This window comes from Ixodes scapularis, unplaced genomic scaffold (assembly GCF_016920785.2).
Source record: "Ixodes scapularis isolate PalLabHiFi unplaced genomic scaffold, ASM1692078v2 PGA_scaffold5__190_contigs__length_132052651, whole genome shotgun sequence".
Taxonomy (NCBI): Eukaryota; Metazoa; Arthropoda; class Arachnida; order Ixodida; family Ixodidae; genus Ixodes; species Ixodes scapularis.
Window position 1 is genome coordinate 45525821 of NW_024609880.1, and position 18385 is coordinate 45544205.

General features: G+C 50.3%; 1 protein-coding gene across 2 annotated transcripts; it reads right to left on the minus strand.

Moving 5' to 3' along the window:
* Window positions 1–1748: 1748 nt before the first annotated feature.
* LOC120850778 lies at window positions 1749–17314 on the minus strand. Of its 2 annotated transcripts, XR_005718217.1 has the most exons (3): window positions 17223–17314; window positions 13112–16793; window positions 1749–2229 (listed from the first exon to the last, which is right to left on the minus strand). XR_005718217.1 is itself a non-coding variant. In XM_040223432.1 (2 exons), the coding sequence occupies exons 1-2, from the start codon at window positions 17223–17225 to the stop codon at window positions 15942–15944; spliced, it is 855 nt and encodes a 284-aa protein (XP_040079366.1). In that variant the 5' UTR covers window positions 17226–17314; the 3' UTR covers window positions 13112–15941. The 2 variants fall into 2 exon arrangements, 1 of the variants encoding a protein (XP_040079366.1); XM_040223432.1 differs by lacking the exon at window positions 1749–2229.
* Between the last annotated feature and the right edge of the window lie 1071 nt (window positions 17315–18385).

Genomic DNA, 18385 nt, shown 5'->3' on the forward strand with positions numbered 1-18385 from the left:
TACCATCTCAACAACGTCCCTTTGGCCCCTGTTTCTTGTTATCAATATTTGGGCGTTCAGATTACTTGCAACCTCTCATGGAAACTGCATGTTGAATATGTCATCAATAACACTAACCATATGCTAGGTTACCTGAAAAGAAACTTTGCTCTCGCACCGTCAGCCTTGAAATTAACACTGCATAAATCTCTGGTTTGCTCCAAATTAGAGTATGCTTCTTCTAGATGGGACCCAAATCAGTCTAACCTAATTAATGTTCTGGAAGCGGTCCAAAACCGTCCTGTCCGTTTTATTCTAGGTAACTATCACCGCATTGCCAGTGTAAGCTCCATGAATATCACCTTGTCCCTGCCTAACCTCTCTCTCCGACGTAAAGTCGCTCGTTTGTGACTTTTCCACAAGATCTATCATGCTAACCCCTACTGAAAGCAGCGTCTTTTCATCCCAACGTTCTACATTTCAGCTCGCATCGATCATCACCTCAAAGTTGGAATTTCTAAATGTAATACCAACACATTTCTACTATCATTCGTCCATAAAACTTCTTTGGAATGGAATCACCTTCCGACTTCCGTAATTTATATTCTTGGGACCCAATTTTTTTTTTTAAATGCTATAAACACTCTTTACTCTCCCGAGCAGCCGTGATACCTTATGTACTCTGCCCTTTTGTTTCTTTTTGTGTGTTAGTTTGTTACTCCCACTCCCCTCTTTAATGCCGATTGGCCTTGAGGGTATTTAAATAAATCAATAAAATAAATAAGTAACTGTAAAGCGGTATCTAGGTACCTTTTTGTACCTGAGGTATAAACCTAGGTACTTTTATTTCTCGGTATTTGTATCTTTATCTTAGGCACATTTTTCAGTACTTGCAACTAAGTGAAGTTACTTTTTATAGGTAATTTTCTATTCACTTCGTCAAAATGGTAGAAACTATTAGTCTTGAAGTATTAACACACTACCATGTGGCGAGATTAAAGTTGAGTTAGGTACGACCCAGGAGACACTGACTTGATCGAACGACGTTTTATTGAACGAAGCCCCACCCATGATGTTTCATTAAACGACACTTTAGCGAATGGTGGTCTTCATTTGAGCGAACCGTGGATTAGCAATGCCATTCTAGCGACAGTAATTTATCGAATCGCTTCAGAACTTCATTTAGGGAATATAGCGAACTGCTTCATTCATCTCAAACCGAAATCGACTTCATTGCGTGTTTGAAGCTCTTCTGACAGCTATGCAGAGGTGGAGATAACCTGAAAGATGTGCGCAGTTTCTGTTAAAACCCCTGTATCAGGGAAAAGTGGCACATTCTCTTTCCTCCTCCTAAACTGCGATCAAAGATGTAAGATAAACACTTCTAGGAGGTCCTTATTCAAAAGTAAAAAAGAGCACTAAAGTGAAAAGGATAACGTGTCCTGGAATGTTCATGTGAATGCGGTTTTTCTTTTTTCTCGCAGCTTCACCAATAAAGCACTTTTCTCTAACTCGTTTTGTGTGTACCATTAGTTTAAAAAAAAGCTTTATTTCCAATATATCCTGAGAAATGTAGGGAAAATAAATAAAGAAAGTATATTTAAAGTAACTGCACCTGTACCTAGGTACATTTTTAAACGAACACCTAGGTACGCTCCTAAGTACCTTTTCATAGGAGAAGGTCTAACTGTATCTTAGGTACATTTTTGAAGTAACTTTTACAACCCCGCATTTCAAACGCGAAAAGTGTCAAACAAGCCGTCGTGGGAGAGGAAAGAACAGTCTCGTTTATTCAAACACCCGTGAATATATACAGATGATTCGGGTCACGTGACAAGTGATAACATTTGGCGAGGAATCGCCCGTCGGCGCGTCGGCGCGTTATCAGGATGACATCACATCTTCCCCTTTTACTTCAGGTAGGAAAACATAACAAATCCTTCTTTGTCGTAAACAAACTAGTCATTAATTTAAGTCTTTTATGAATATTTACAACACGCCCAGATCGCGTCGTTACACCGTGTGACGCGGTTTCACCCGCTTGGGCAGTCTGTGGAATGCTGGTCGCCAGATGATCGGACGTGCAAGGCTCGCTTGGCGGTGTGGTCTCCCCAGACTTGCTTGCATCATTCGTGGTCTTGTCCGCGGGCTCGGCATTTTGTTGACACTCTGGCTCTGCACCAGCATCGATGTCCGGCAACAAGAACAGGTGACGGCGGTTCCTGCGGGAGCTACCTCCTTTGTCCTGACCAGTCTTGTACACGTTACTAAAAAAAAAGTAATCGATTACAATTACTATTACTCTTAGCTAAAAAGTATTCGATTAGATTACTTCATTACTCGACAGCAAAAGTAATTGGACATTACTTTAAGAAGTAACCGTTACTTTTCCGATTACTTTATTGTGAGAAGACTTACATCTTAATGAATAAAACTTGGAATATCTGGTTCCAAATAAAAGGTATTTTATTTTCTTGCTTTTTATATTTTCTTGTATTGGCAACCAAGTGGCCCTTGCTGTCTTTCGCACACAGACGCGCTTCTCCAGATATTATTTACATGTCGATGAACTCGCATGTTATACAAAAGAGCAGCAACTCCAGGATTTAAAAAGGATCATGTGTAGCATCCATTAGTGAAAGAGATCGCCCCGACCACTTCTCAACTCGAAACCTTGCTTATTACAAAGACCATGTAGAGGAAATAGGGAAATATTTGAAATGGCTTTGTCATATTGCCGCGCGCCAAGTAGGCACCGCGGCCGTAGCACAACGGTTATCGCGCTTACCTCCCACGCGAAGGGCCAGGGCTCGATTCCTGGCCGCGGCTACGCATTTTTGTTTACACTGTAATGTGATGTTCTAGTGAATTCGAGAACCGTCTAGCTGATTCGAGGTTAGAATGTTCTCCGCGTCGAACCTTCTACATCGAACGCTCCAGAAGCCAACGCGTGTAGAAAAGCGGCTCCGCCTGGCAAGCAGGGTTCAGTCTCGCCCCAGCGTTCAACTCTGCTGCCACGCCGACTTCGACGCCCGCGACACCCTATTATTATCTTTTGTACTCTTTTATTTTTGGCACAAGTTCGCCACATTAAACGTTTATTTCTTCCTGTTTATTTGTTATTTTTGGTCACTACCCGTGACATTTTGGTGGAGGTGCGGGGTACCGCATGCCCGTGCAGCGTTCCCCTCCAAGGGACCGCAGTGCAAGTCCGATTCCCGGCTCGGTGAGAAGACCACTCACCGCAGAACCTGAAATTCGGACCAGCCGCCGCACCAAGGGAGAGGATCCTGAGTACGGTTTGCTCCTGGACAAGCCCAAGCCGCAGAAGACGACGATGGCCAACCAGTCGCAAGCCCCCGCCGCTTCTCCCGTCGTCTACATGCCCGTCGCACCGCGGACGGCTGCCCCCTTTCACGGTGAACTCTACGAAGACGTCGAAGACTGGATTGACCAGTATGAACGCGTTGCCCGCCACAATGGCTGGACCGACGAGCAACGCCTGCACAACGTCTACTTCTCGCTTGAGGGAACCGCCAAGCACTGGTATGAGAACCATGAGTCCTCTTTGACGTCGTGGGACATCTTCAAGACCAACCTGAAGGCTACGTTCGTCAACCACCACCGCCGAGAGAGAGCCGAGGACCTACTGCGAACCAGGACCCAGGGCCCCAATGAAAGCGTCACGAGCTTTGTTGAAGACGTGCTCCGCCTGAGCTCCCGCGCCGATCCTCAGGCCACCGAGGGAAAGAAGCTGCGCATTTTGATGCGGGGCGTGAAGGACGACATCTTCGGAGGCCTCGTCCGCAACCCGCCGGCAACCGTCGACGCCTTCGTCAGCGAGGCGACAAACATCGAGCGCGCCCTCCAAGCGCGCGCTTCCCACCACCAGCGGCAGCCAAGCGTCACTGCAACCGCGCTGCTTAGCGGTGAAAACGTGTTTGGTACGGACATCCGCGAAATTATCCGGGAGGTTGTCCGGGAGGAACTGCGAAGGTTGCTGCCAACCACCAGCCGTCCGCCAACCATTTCCATCGCCGAGGCTGTCCGAGAAGAAGTGCATCGCGCGCTCCAACCAGAGGTTCCCGTCACCAGGGTGGCACCGGAGGAACCGACGTTGAGCTACGCCGCCATGGCCCGACGACCGCCGCAAGCTTCCCGCCAAGCCACGGCGCCACCCCGAAGAGACGCCCCAACGCCGCAGTACCCTCGACGGCAGGAAGATCAGGCGCACGTTCCCCCAGAGCGACCTGCGCCGAGGAAGACAGACGTCTGGAGGACGGCCGACCGACGCCCGCTGTGTTACCACTGCGGGGAAGCTGACCATGTGTACCGCCGATGCCCATACCGACGACTCGGGCTGCGCGGATTCCACCCAAGCGACCCGCGCCCCCGGTATGGTGAACGCCCTCGGGAGATCGACGAGTACCTGCGACGACCCCAGTCCCCCGAGCCTGCGTCACGCCGAGAGTTCCGGTCGCCGTCACCGGGACGTCCAGCTTCGCCGATGCACCGACCCCGACGTGAAAGCCTGTCACCCCTCGCTCCTCGCCGGGGAAACTAGGCGCGGCAACCCCTGGAGGTGGAGTTGCCGAAGACGACCGACGCCAAGATCCTCCACGAACGTCAGAGGGCCCCCACTCAAACGCTACCAGAAATCGAAACGACGCCCCTGCAACGGTGTCCAATAACCTAAACGTCGTCATCGACGGCCACGACGCATCAGCGCTCGTGGACACCGGAGCAGACTACTCAGTCTTGAGTGGGAGGCTCTCCCGCCGCCTTCGAAAAGTCACCACGCCGTGGGATGGACCACAAATACGAACCGCCGGAGGGCACCTCATCACACCAGTCGGGAGATGCACTGCTCGCGTAGAGATCCACGGTGAGACGTGCCCTGTTAAATTCGTCGTTCTGCAAGACTGTTCAAGAGACGTTATCCTCGGAATGGACTTTCTCTGCGAGTATGGCGCCGTCATCGACCTCGGGGCAAACCAGCTGACGCTGCGAAAGCCTGTTTTACCGTCGGTGGAGACCAACACGACGTCAACCGCGATCCGAGTTATCGCCGACCATGTGAACTTACCGCCGCGGTCCAGTGTTTTCGTCCCCGTCATAACCGACGCAGCCATGCACGGTGAAGCTCTTCTGGAAGGCAACGTCCGACTGCTCCTTGAGAAAGGAATTGGCGTCGCACGAGGCGTAACGGATCTCCAAGAAGGACGTGCAACTGTTCTTGTAACGAACTTCCGAGAGGAGCCGCAGCACCTAACGAAGGGTACCACTGTGGGCCACATTGAGGAGCTTCAGGCGCCAGTCGTGGTCACCGCAATCTCCGTAAAAACCTCGTCGTCACAGCAGAACAGCACGCCACCGCCGCTCGACATCGACCCCGAGCTCCCAGCTACGAAGCGCCGGCAACTGGTTGATCTCCTTGCCGAATACAGCGACTGTTTTGCCACGACATCCAAGATTCGCCAAACACCAATGGCGAAACATCGCATTGTTACCGACGACGACGCACCTCCTGTCCACCAGTCGCCGTATCGAGTCTCCTTAAAGAAAAGGAAGGTGATTCAAGATCAAGTCCAGGAGATGCTCGACGACGACATCATTCAACCCTCAAGAAGCCCATGGGCGTCCCCAGTCGTCCTTGTAAAGAAGAAGGACGGAACCCTGCGGTTCTGCGTAGACTATCGTCGACTGAACGCTGTGACGAAGAAGGACGTCTATCCGCTCCCCCGCATCGACGATACGTTAGACCGACTGCGCCACTCCCGATATTTTTCGTCGATGGATCTGAAGAGTGGCTACTGGCAGATTGAAGTCGAGGAACGCGACCGGGAGAAAACTGCCTTCGTCACTCCCGACGGACTGTACGAATTTAAAGTGATGCCGTTCGGGCTTTGTACTGCGCCAGCCACCTTCCAGCGTGTCATGGACACCGTGCTGGCAGGTCTGAAATGGCAGAGCTGCCTCGTCTACCTCGACGACGTAGTGGTATTTTCACGAGATTTCGACGAGCACCTGAAACGACTTCGAGCCGTGCTTCAAGCCATCAAGACCGCCGGCCTGTCACTCAAGCCAACAAAGTGTCGATTCGCCTATGGTGAACTTAAGTTCCTTGGCCACGTCGTGAGCAACAAAGGTGTTCTCCCTGACCCTGAGAAGACCCGCGCCGTGGCTGCATTTACGCCGCCGTCTGACAAGAAGGCCGTGAGAAGATTCCTCGGACTTTGTGCCTACTACAGACGATTTGTTCGGGACTTCGCCAAGCTGTCCGCACCGCTGACGCACCTCACGAAGGACGCCGTAAAGTTCGAATGGACAGACGAACACCAGCAGTCATTCGATGAGCTGAAACGAAGACTCCAGACGCCCCCGATTCTTGGCCATTTCGACCAGTTCGCTGATACAGAGATCCACACGGACGCCAGTAACACCGGACTTGGCGCAGTGCTAGTTCAAAGGCAGGACGGGGCAGAGCGAGTCATCGCATACGCGAGTCGGACGCTGTCTAAGGCGGAGAGGAACTACTCTACAACTGAAAAGGAGTGCCTTGCTGTCGTCTGGGCAATAACAAAGTTTCGCCCATATCTGTATGGAAGCCCTTTTCGCGTGGTCACGGACCACCACTCGCTCTGCTGGCTCGCGAATCTGAGAGACCCCTCCGGACGCCTCGCCCGGTGGAGCCTACGACTGCAGGAGTTCGACATGACCGTTGTGTACAAGTCCGGCCGGAAGCACCATGACGCCGACTGCCTGTCAAGAGCTCCTGTCGAGGACGGTCCTGCCTGTATCGAAGACGACGACGATGAGTGTTTCCTCGGCGCTTTGGACGTCAGCGACATGGCAGCACTCCAACGAGACGACCCTGAACTGCGAGCGCTCATCGATCACTTAGAGGGACAAGCGAGTTCGGTTCCCCGTGCTTTCTTAAGAATCCTGCATACATTTTCCATGCGGCGAGGCGTGCTGTACAAGGAGAACTTCATCAACAACAACACAGCATGGCTGTTGGTTGTTCCTGCAAGCCTTCGAGACGAAATATTCCAAGGATGCCATGACGACCCAACGGCTGGACACCTTGGCTACAGCAGGACGCTCGCCAGGATTCGAGAAAAGTACTACTTGCCGAGGCTACCGAAGACCGTTCACCTATACATTCGATCATGCCACGAGTGTCAGCGACGCAAGAAACCGCCAACGAAGCCGTCAGGACTTCTGCATCCGATTTCTCCCCCGTCTATGCCGTTCCAGCAGATCGGAATGGATTTACTTGGCCCTTTCCTATCGTCAACGTCGGGAAACCGCTGGATTATCGTCGCCACCGATTATCTCACACGGTACGCCGAGACGAAAGCCCTTTCTGGGGTGCTATTCTGGTCGCAAACGGGTACCTTTCGAGTTGTGACGTATCGAGAAAGAAGGGGCGGAGCCTCAAACTATAATGATTCTTGTTTGAGGCTCCACCCCAACGTTCGCATTCACGCACGCGGTCAGCTAGAATCTGACGATGCCCTACGTCGCAGTGACGTGTCCATCCAGTTGGGGCGAAGAAATCCCTGCATTTCCCTCTGTTCTTTTTGTTATCTTCTTCCTTTCCTCCGGGACTTAGAACAAGCGAATAACGGAGAAAAGGCTACCTTCCGGAAAATTGACGGAAACAGAGAAAAATAATATTATCCTTTTGTAAAATACGAAAGATTATTTCAATAATTATGACGTAAAGTAAATTTAGCTAAGATATCTCAGCTTTTTTTCTCGAAGTCTTTCGCTACGGTCTTTGAAAACAAACATGGCGTAAACCGCGGTAACGACCTTGTCCCTTGTGGTGTTTGTGTCTCGCTTGCGTGGTTGCTTTCCCTGTTTCTGCACGATACGGGTGGCATTACGAGAAGAAAATATTATGTGAAGGTACGCTGCGACACCGACCATCCTTTGTGAAGCCGCCGTGAACATAAGCTGCAAATGAAATTTTCTGTTCGCCTGTGAAGGAGACTCCAAATGGGTACAGAGCTGACGACGACTCTGTGGTAATATATGACTAGTCATGAGATCGACGCAGAGTGCACCGGTTGTGAACATGCTGTGGATGGTGCAGGAAAGTTTCTTCGTGCAGTTTTAATAATGCTTTGCTCGCTTTGCTCACCGCAGTGATTACGACGGTAGTCCCCATAAGCCATGCTCTTCTCTTTCGGCGTTGAAGAAATGGACGCGACCGCATAATCTTGGGCAGCCTTTTTTACTTATTTTTATATTTGCAAAAAAGCTCGTGCAAAAAAAAAAAAAGAAGAAAAGAAAACGGCTTCCACGTTTTTACACGTCCCTACATAGGTACCTCGCTATCCCATTGGCTTCATTGCGCGTGACGATTCAACACTCTTTGCCATGGAAACGTTCGTGTAACTAGAAAGCCTCTGTTTGCCGCTAACAGTCATTTTTCGAGTTCGGGTTGTGACGACAAAATGACGTAAGAACAAGAATGCACGGGACTATTTGCATTGTTTTAACTCGACAACCGTACCCTTGGCGAGTTAAACTCGAAAGAACATGGCCACGATGCTCGTCGGACCGACCGCGGCTGGGGTTTGACATGCGATCGGTCACTGGGTCAACGCGCACACGAATGCTTTCGTGCTGTTGGATGAGCCCATTCGGCGGCAGGACCGGGTCGAAGAGCACAGTGAGCTGGCGTTTAACGTCTCCGATATAACACTTGGCGAGATGCAAGTTGTCTTCTATTGGTGCCGGTGTTATGAAGCCTGAAAGTGGTGGTGGTGCTGTGGCTCGTACGGTAGCCTTGCTGAGATTATGAAGACAGTAATATACCTTCATTCAGCGTTGCCATGCATCAAGATTCAAAACCTCCCTTTTACACAAAGGAAACCACGTTTCCGCGAGCACGGAGGAAGCAGCCAACGGTCTGAGAAAGAATTGTGCCGCCGCCACGACCGCCAGCGATCGCCCCAACGGCAAGAAAAAAAACCACAAGCTTATTGAGGTTTGTGTAGTGCTTAATGCAGATTCATCGGACGACAAAGGTGAATGATGTAAAACGCAACGTAAGTTTGCCAGCGGTTTGCAAAACTAATGCGTTTCGTTGAAAATTTTAATTTGTGGAATTCGTTAATGCCTTGAACGTTTGACGGGGACTGCATTGTGAACGCAGGCTTCACACAAGTGTTTTCTACAGTGTGTGCTTTGCCTGCACGCATATAAAGACAGAAACACTGCCTATATGGTGCATAAAATAAAGAAAAATTTCGCTTATCTTGATAATGTTGACTATCAATTGAGTGCTGTTGATAGTAGTGGCGTAGCCAGGAACTTTTAAGGGGGTGAGGGTGGAGGGGGTTTGAGGTGGCTGGGTTGTTCATGACTTGGGGAGCGGGGGGGGGGGGGGGTTGTCGAAATTTGTGTGTATATTCTAGGGCCCGCCGGATTTGGGGAGGGGGGGGAGCGAAGATAAGCCCCCCTCCCCCCTGGCTTTGCCACTGGATGATACCATAAGGGGAGCATCCTACAGTCACAGGCTGCCATAAGCATGTGCAGAGCCACTGAACTCGTATACCACAATGGCAAGATAGTTGCTGACATTTTTCACGTTACGTAGCGGTTCTTTCTTTAGTACATATGCTCGCTTTTCCTTCACGCATCTACTCTGCTTCAACAGCGCGTATTTGCTCTGCATTACAGGCAAATTTTTAAAAAAATTCAGCTCACACTAATCTATAATTTCAACGAGTTACTGTCACTTTTGAAACGACAATCTTTTTAATTTCTATGATAACCTTTACATTAAACACACGGGTGTTGAATGGAGGGCAATTGTATCTTTATTATTTTTCTTGGTCATGGAGATGACGACCATCCACAAGATTGCACTGGCTAAATTTCTCGCCTACAGTGGGTAACAATGTTACCATGCTCCGTCAGACTAAACTCCTGCTGTCTAAACAACTAACGATTCATTTTAGGACACACTGTTCGTAGTTCATTGCAGGGCATCGAAAAGTGTTTCTTAGGACTGTCCGATGACTGACATGCAATTGCAGAAGCTTGGCGTGAAAAGGTAAAATATCTAGTTGATACAATAAAGCGCCATCAGCAACCCATTCAGATTTTATTGCGTGATTGACAGTAGCTACAAACCGCAACAAATGGTCAACTGAAGACATAGGTACTAAGCGTGCACTAACTTCGAAGCGGTAGAAACCCTGAAATTTTAACGTAAACTTACCACCAAGTTGTTAATGACAGAGTGGTGTTTGCGGAAAAGTGTTGGAGTCCTTCAGAACGGTGACGATCTCCTTCAGACCGATGATGATGGTGACGAAGGTTCTGTTAGATTCTAGGTTCCGTCAACGCACCCCACGACGTCGAGTGCTTGTCGTGGTGGTGACAAAAGTCTTCTTTTGCACATGCCTCAGCTGCCTCGGTTCGGGGTTTCGTCGACCCAGCCGTCTCTTCCCAGCCGGTTGACAGCGACACTCGCGACGGCCGTCACGGCTCTGATCACCATCCACTGGGCATTAGCTATGTGATCATCGGTGGCAACCGCGCTCTTGTAGTTGCCCGCTGCGAAAAATCTCAGTGCGATTCAATTAGTCTGCTGCTGCTCGACGATCATCATCTCTCATCGTCGCCGTCTCTCGTCGCGCAGCTGGTCACACTGCGATCACACGGTGCTTTTCGACAAGCGGTATTGTCGTCAGAAACAGTCGTCGTGCATCGCGAAGGCTACCGGGTGCTCGCGGAAAACCCGTCCTTCTACGCGTTAATCGAGCCATCGTTGCGCAACAAGCATCGCCGCCATTTTCTACGCTCTAGAATCCTGCCCAAAGCTTGTTCCCCTTCGTGCAATAGAAACAGAAGTTAAAAGCACGAGCACATCACCCCAAACGATGCTTGCACGAACGTTGGTTTGCACTGCGCAAGCGCGCCTGCTCGACAGGGACGTTGAAAGCCCGGAGCACGTTCTTGTAGCTCCTACGCCCGCACTAGCTCGCACTCATAGTGAAACAGAGAGTAGGGTGTGTCGAGTAATACCGCAGTTAATCTAGTTACGCGACTTCCGCTATGTGCTACGTAGGTCGGACGTGGTCGTACGTTACTTTGTCGTCACGGTCCGAGCTCGAAGAGTGACAGTTACGGCAAACAGTTGCTTTCGTGTTTCGCGAACGTTCCCATGGGAACCGCATGGAATTATCACGCGGGCTGTGGCCAATAGGAGCGCGCGGTTCGTAGGGGGGAGGAGTTTTCGAGAAACACGAACGTGACCGTTTGTGACCAGGATAGCACCCCAGCAGGCACGGCTGTTGAAGTCGCCAAGTTTTTCATTGAGTCCATTGTCCTCCGGCACGGCGCCCCTGAAGTCCTCATCACAGACCGTGGATCTTCGTTCATGACCCAGCTGACGCAAGAGAACCTTCGTCTCAGTGGCACCGGCCATCGTCGAACCACTGCATACCACCCACAGACCAACGGGCTGACCGAGCGACTCAACAAGACAATCGCCGATATGATCTCTATGTACGTCGACGTAGAACACAAGACGTGGGACGAGGTGTTGCCCCACGTCACGTTCGCCTACAATACGGCGGTTCAGGAGACCACTGGATTCACCCCTTTCCAGCTGGTACATGGTCGGAAGGTCACGACCATGCTGGACGCAATGCTGCCCCATGAGCCATCTATAAATGAGAGCGACGACGCCCAGGCGGTTGCTCAACGCGCCGAAGAAGCCCGCCAGCTCGCCCGACTCAGGATTCAAGACCAGCAACGCGTCGACGCGGGCCGCTACAACCTTCGTCGCAGGGACGTTCACTTCCAGCCCGGAGACAGGGTGTGGGTGTGGATGCCCATCCGTCGCCGCGGCCTCAGTGAGAATCTGCTGAAACGGTACTTTGGACCATACAAGGTACTTCGTCGCCTCGGCGAGCTGAACTACGAGGTGATGCCTGACGGAACAAGAACATCATCACGCCGCCCACCACGACCTGAAGTCGTCCACATTTGTGCGCCTGAAGCCTTACTACGCTCGATAGGACTGTGGATCTTATGTGTTTCAAATGACTCTTTAGTTTGCCGTTCTCTTTATGTGCTTTGTTTTGTGTTGCATCGAGGCGATACACTTTTTAAGGGGGGAGTAATGCCGCGCGCCAAGTAGGCACCGCGGCCGTAGCACGACGGTTATCGCGCTTACCTCCCACGCGAAGGGCCAGGGTTCGATTCCTGGCCGCGGCTACGCATTTTTGTTTACACTGTAATGTGATGTTCTAGTGAATTCGAGAACCGTCTAGCTGATTCGAGGTTAGAATGTTCTCCGCGTCGAACCTTCTACATCGAACGCTCCAGAAGCCAACGCGTGTAGAAAAGCGGCTCCGCCTGGCAAGCAGAATTCAGTCTCGCCCCAGCGTTCGACTCTGCTGCCACGCCGACTTCGACGCCCGCGACGCTCTATTATTATCTTTTGTACTCTTTTATTTTTGGCACAAGTTCGCTACATTAAACGTTTATTTCTTCCTGTTTATTTGTTATTTTTGTTCACTACCCGTGACAATATTTTGCATCCGCTTTAGGCATTCTTCGGTTCTGGTTCTCCTACGGGCTGCGAGTAGGTACCGTAAGCAGGAGTCTTTTTGTTTATTTCTGTGTGTGTGTGCGTGAGGGGCCTAGTTTGAACGAAGGACTTACAAAGTTACATTATGTTCCCTCACACTTTGCCCTGAACGGTCTTTGTGACACACTGGGGCCTCCCTGGTCCTTCCCATTCCCAGTTCATGCTCGAAAAAAAAAAAAAAAAGACGGACATTCCTCAGAAACCGTACACACAAAGGGGTTGACCTCGTTTCCTACAGCTCCGCAAGAATCTTGCTTTTTCCGTTCGAAAAAAGTATCAAATTTTACTTTTGACATTTCATAAAAAAATGTGTGTGCGTGGGGGGGGGGGGGGGGGCGTGGAAGAATAGTAACGGTTCAATGTAATTTTTATTACTTCAAACAGTAATCAAATTACTCCTGTGATTACTGCCTAATAAAAGTAATCAACTGATTACAAAATTACTCCAAAAAGTAATCGATTACAAGTAATTTGATTACTTGTAATGCGTACGGTACAAGTCCTGACCCAGTAGGACCTTGGTGTGTCTCCGGGGCGAAGGGTGGCACCCGTAGCACCTGTGTCTCTCAGTTATACTTGGTTGCCTGCAGAAGGACTACGCAAAGGGCTGGCCGCGTGACGCTTGTCAAAATACTTTTTCTGTTTCTGCCTATATTCCTCATCTCTCTTCTTCCAAGAAGAGCTTACCGTGCGAGGTTTGAGTAAAGATGAAGCGCAAGGCACTCTTGAGCGAAGTCGTCGGCTCATAAAAAGTTGTGCTGGATTAAAACCTGTAGGCCCAGGGGTCTTCCTGTCGTTCAGCAGCGCAAGGTAAGAGTCTTCTGCTTTCTTCAAGAGCAGTTTTAGAGTCCTTACCGTATGTTCAGCCTCACCGTTTGCTTGCGGGTAGCGATGGCTGGTTTTCATTTGCTTGAACCCGTACGTCCTCGCAAAGTCTTGAAACGAACACGATGCAAACTGGGGCCCGTTGTCCGAAACCACGGTCTTCGGAATCCCGTGTCGGGCGAAGATACCTTTCAGGCGTTGAATGACGGCCACAGATGACGTGCCTCTGTCCAGCAACGCCATTTCTGGGTATCTGGAGTGAAAATCAACAACAAAAACGTACACTGCTTCTTTTAGTTCAAATAAATCAACTCCTAGTTTCTCCCATGGTAGTTCTGGTGTTTCGAATGGGATCATCGGTTCTGAGAATTGCACGCGTTCAGTGGCGCATTCTCGGCATTCGGACACAACTCTAGCTGTATCTTTGCTGAGACTCGGCCACCAAACAAATTCTTTGGCTTTTTCTCGGCAGCGAACGAAGCCTTGATGGCCTTCATCGAGCCTTTGAAACATTTCCCTCCGTAGACTCCTTGGAATGACAAGTCTGGTGTCCTTTAGGAGCAAGTCGTTGCAAACAGTAACGTTGCCACGCTGTGCCCAGTACTGCCCGAGAACTAGTGGTAGCTTGTATTTGTCTGGCCACCGTTGACGGCAGGCTTGAAGCAGCAATGAGCATTCCTGGTCATTCGTCTGCTCCACGCGTATTCCGTCTATCAGACTGTCGGATGCTGGCAGTCCCCGGATGACTGCGTCAGTGTGTGCCGAGAAGTCCCCCTCCAAGAGCATTTCCTGTGACGGTGGGAAACTGTTGCTTCTTGCTCGTGACAGTGTGTCTGCCGTGGCAATGGCTTTACCCGAAACGTACGTGAAGGTGAAGGAGTACCTTATCAGGCGCCTTCGGAACCTTTGAATTCTGGGGGGTAGGGAGTCCAATGGGTCGCGGCCCAGCAACGGAAATAGGGGTTTATGATCAGTCTTGGAACAAAAACGTGAGACCTCGCAGAAACTCGTCAAAGCGTTCTGCAGCTCATGTTAGATCAAGGGCTTCCTTCTTTATCTGAGAGTACCTCTGTTCCGTCTTTTCAGTGGCCTGGAGGCGTATGCAACAGGACGTCGCTCCTCCGATGGCTGATCTTGGAGCAGCACGGCGCCGAGGCCGTGCGACGAGGTGTCTGCAGGGACAATTGTTGGGTAGCTTGGATTGCACCGCGTGAGGCACCTTTCCGAGCTTAAGGTGTCATTCATTTTGGCGAATGCTTGTTCTTGCTGAGGACTCCATGACCAGTCGTTATCCTTGCATAGAGGGTTGCGAAGAGGCGCTCTGGTAGATGCTACATCTGGGAGGAATCTTGCAAGGTGGTTAATCATGCCCAGAAGAGAACGAACTTCGACGGCATTTTGAGGGTGGGGGAGCTCTTTGATGGCCCGAACTTTCTCGGGATCAGGTCTCACTCCACTGGCGTCGAAGACCATTCCAAGGAACGACACTCTCCCGACAGAGAAGCAGCGTTTTCTTTGTTTAGCGTCGCGTCCTTCTGCTGTAGCCTCTCCAGTACCTTGTGCAGACGACTGTCGTATCCAGTCTTGTTCGCTCCGTACACTAATACATTATCCATGTAGTTCAGTACGCCTTCTAAGCCTTCCAAGACTTGCGTGAAGTTTTTTGCAAAAATTTCTGGTGCTGAAGTCACGCCGAAAGGTAGTCTTCGGTAGCAATACCTTCCATACGGCGTTATGAAAGTGGTAAGCTCTTGACATGATTTTCGAAAGGTGAATCTGGTAGAATCCGGAACTGGCATCCAGTTCGGAAAAGATACGGGCTTCTTGGATGCTGCCCATGATTTATTCTACCGCTGGAAGCTGGTGACTTTTCCGCCGTACAAACTTGTTTAGGTGGGTCAGGTCGACACAGGTTCTGATGTCACCGGAAGGCTTCTGTACTGGCACGATTGGGGCGCACCACTCTGTTGGTTCTTCAACCTTTCGAAACATTCCTTCAAGCTCTAGCTTGTCTAGCTCTCTCTTTACTGCTTCTTTCACGGGAATCCGACGAGGAGTAGACACCGCATACGGGACGGCATCCGGTACTAAGCGGCTTGTGCGTTCACCGGCCAGGGATCCCGTACCTTTGAACAGTTTGTGATACTTCGCTTCGACGTTTTCGACTCTCTCTTTTTCGTCCGAGAATCGAACGATGCCCAAGGCATTGACCGCTAGGAACCCAAGAATCCGTTCGCAGATTGCAGACGACGTAGATAGTCTGTCGTGAGTAGTTATCATTCCAGGTGACGTTCGAGTGGTACTTGGCAGCAGTGCAAATTCTTGCATTGCTCGGCCCTCGAAGACCTTCTGCTTCGTCTAGAGAGCGTGGAACGCCTGGAAACTTATCGCTGGCTACAGCCACTTCAGCTTCCGTATCAACGTTCATTCGAAGTTCCTGACCATTTATCTGCACAGTCCCGAAGAGCGCAGATAAAGTGTTCTTCGACTACTCGAGCGTGCCCAAGAAATGCTAGTTATCTGGTGCGGCAATGACGTCGAGTTTCTTGCCGTCGCGTTTTTTGATGCTGCATGCTTTTTCGAAATGTCCTAACTTTTGACAAAAGCGGCATTTTTCTCGTTTAACCGGACAACTTGTCCTGGGATGTAGAGGACCAGCGCAATAGCTGCACTTCTTGCTGTTTGCAGTCCTTTGACTGGTTGAGGCTTCGCTCTTTCTGGCGGTGTTTTCCTGTTTCACGGCCGAAACGCACGCTTCAGGGCTTGCGGACTCTTGCCCTGCTAGTTCGGCTTGTTGTTTCTTTACTGTTTCGCTTGTCCGAGTTTTCGATAAAGCTATCTGCAACGTCAGCTTTGGATTCATTTGAAGCACCTCTGAGCGAGTTTGGTCCAAAAGACCGACTACGAATTGATCTCTGATAAGACGTTCTTTCATGTCCTTAAACTTCCAGCGCTCTGCTAGCCTGTGTAGCACGGTCGCAAATTGTTCTACCGTTTCTCCCAGTTGCTGTCGGCGTTGGTTGAAACGAGCGCTCACGTACACAACGTTCTTGGTGTGAACGAGGTATCCGTCTAACCTTGACTTTATCAGGTCGAACTTCTTGAATTCTTTGTCTTTTACGCATACCGAACGCAGAATTTCTAACGACTTCCAGCCCATCGTATAAAGAAGAGTTCTTTCTTGAACCAGCTCAGGTTTCTCGTGCAGGCCCGATGCAATTCTGTAGTCGTCGAACTCGTCTATCCAGGCGGGCCAGTCAGCGGCGTTGTGGAAGTCGAACGGCTTCGGAGGCTTGAGTCCTGCCACGTCGACGTGGCGCCGGCTGCTGCTGTGGTGGCGAGGTCGACGCTGCTTCCGTTGTTGCTTAATGGTACGTTTACACTTGCGGATCCGCCAGCGGATCTGCCCAGCTTTTGCCGCTGGGGCGAAACGCTGGGCGGAAAACGCGGCGGCGAGCCGTTTAGGTCCGGGATCCATTTCTGCCGCCGAACGAGGCGTTTCGCTGACCCGATGTGAAATTCTTGCGCAGCGCGACGCTGCCTACGTCATGAGTACGCGTTCTTCCGGGAGCAGCAACGCCCGGGAGCCCCGGGAGAGACAGCCGAGATGGGAACTCTCGCGCCTTCTCGGCATATTTGACGGGATGTTACGAGAACAGCTGCCGCAGCCGGCGCCACCGCCGCCGCTCGAAGAGAATAGATGTAAACGCAACCCGCAACCCTCTCGTCGCCGCCGTCGCCAGGAGCGGATCCGCTCGCGCGGCAGCGGATTTCTTCTCAGGTGTAAACGTACCATAAGGGCTCGTACTCGTCGTTAGCGGCATTCCGTCGGAGCCGGTCGGAATCCGCCCACCTCTGACACCATGCCAGACAAGCCGTCGTGGGAGAGCAAAGAGCAGTCTTGTTTATTCAAATACCCGTGAATATATACAGATGAATCGGGTCATGTGACATGTGATAACAGTTGGCAAGGAATTGGCCCGTCGGCGCGTCGGCGCGTTATCAGGAGGACATCACAAAAACGACAGCCAAATATTTTAAGGACTGCTTCTCGCGCGGCGTATAAACATTGCGCAAAACTTCTTTATTCTTTCTTTCTTGAGGTGAAAAAGAGTATAGTAGGCGCGAAGGCCTTTCATATTGAAAACGTATAAGCGTGGCGGCATTTAAAAAAAATGATGCAATGCACCAAAATGTATGGATGATAGATACGATAGACAGTTATGATAGATATCATCAAATCTATCACAATTTTTCGTTACGTGAAGAGCTACTAATACCTCCCTTCCACGTATCAACGCGTCTTGATCACCAGGACAAGATAGGCACACCATCGCATTGTGTAAAACTACAACTTTTCACAGTTCATCCATACCCCGAACCACGCTTTCATGGAACCACCAGCTTCCAGCGTCTGTGGTAAATTTGTATGATAGCTCGGCCCTTAAAACTGCCTTAGCAATGTCACTATTTTAGTATTTTTTGACAGCTCAATATTCACAGTGGACCTATTTTTATATACTTTTAACCTTCATAAAACATTCCAGCGTCACAGCCGAGTGTTACAACAGAACATTACAACCGAGCTCTGCCATTTCTCACAGAAATCAGCGTATAAACACATTCTGTGCTAAGAGCGCGCACAAAAAATCAACGTCAAGAGGCACATTAGTCACGATTCACCACCTGTCTGTTAACCTTTTCTTTCCCACAGGGACATAAATGGCCGTCTGGCGGACGCCGCGTTCCTTGTTATTTTGATAAGCCTTTTGCTTGCTGTGCATGGTGCTTTATCTTCACCCTTTCCAATGCTACGTATGCTTTCAAGCTAGAAAGACAATGACAATACGCACAGTGCTGAGGTAGGTGCCTCCAGGACGTTCATCGCTAAGTCAATCATGCTTAGCCGCAGGTCAATGGGATCTTGTGATCTACCTCTTTACGATACCTACGCAT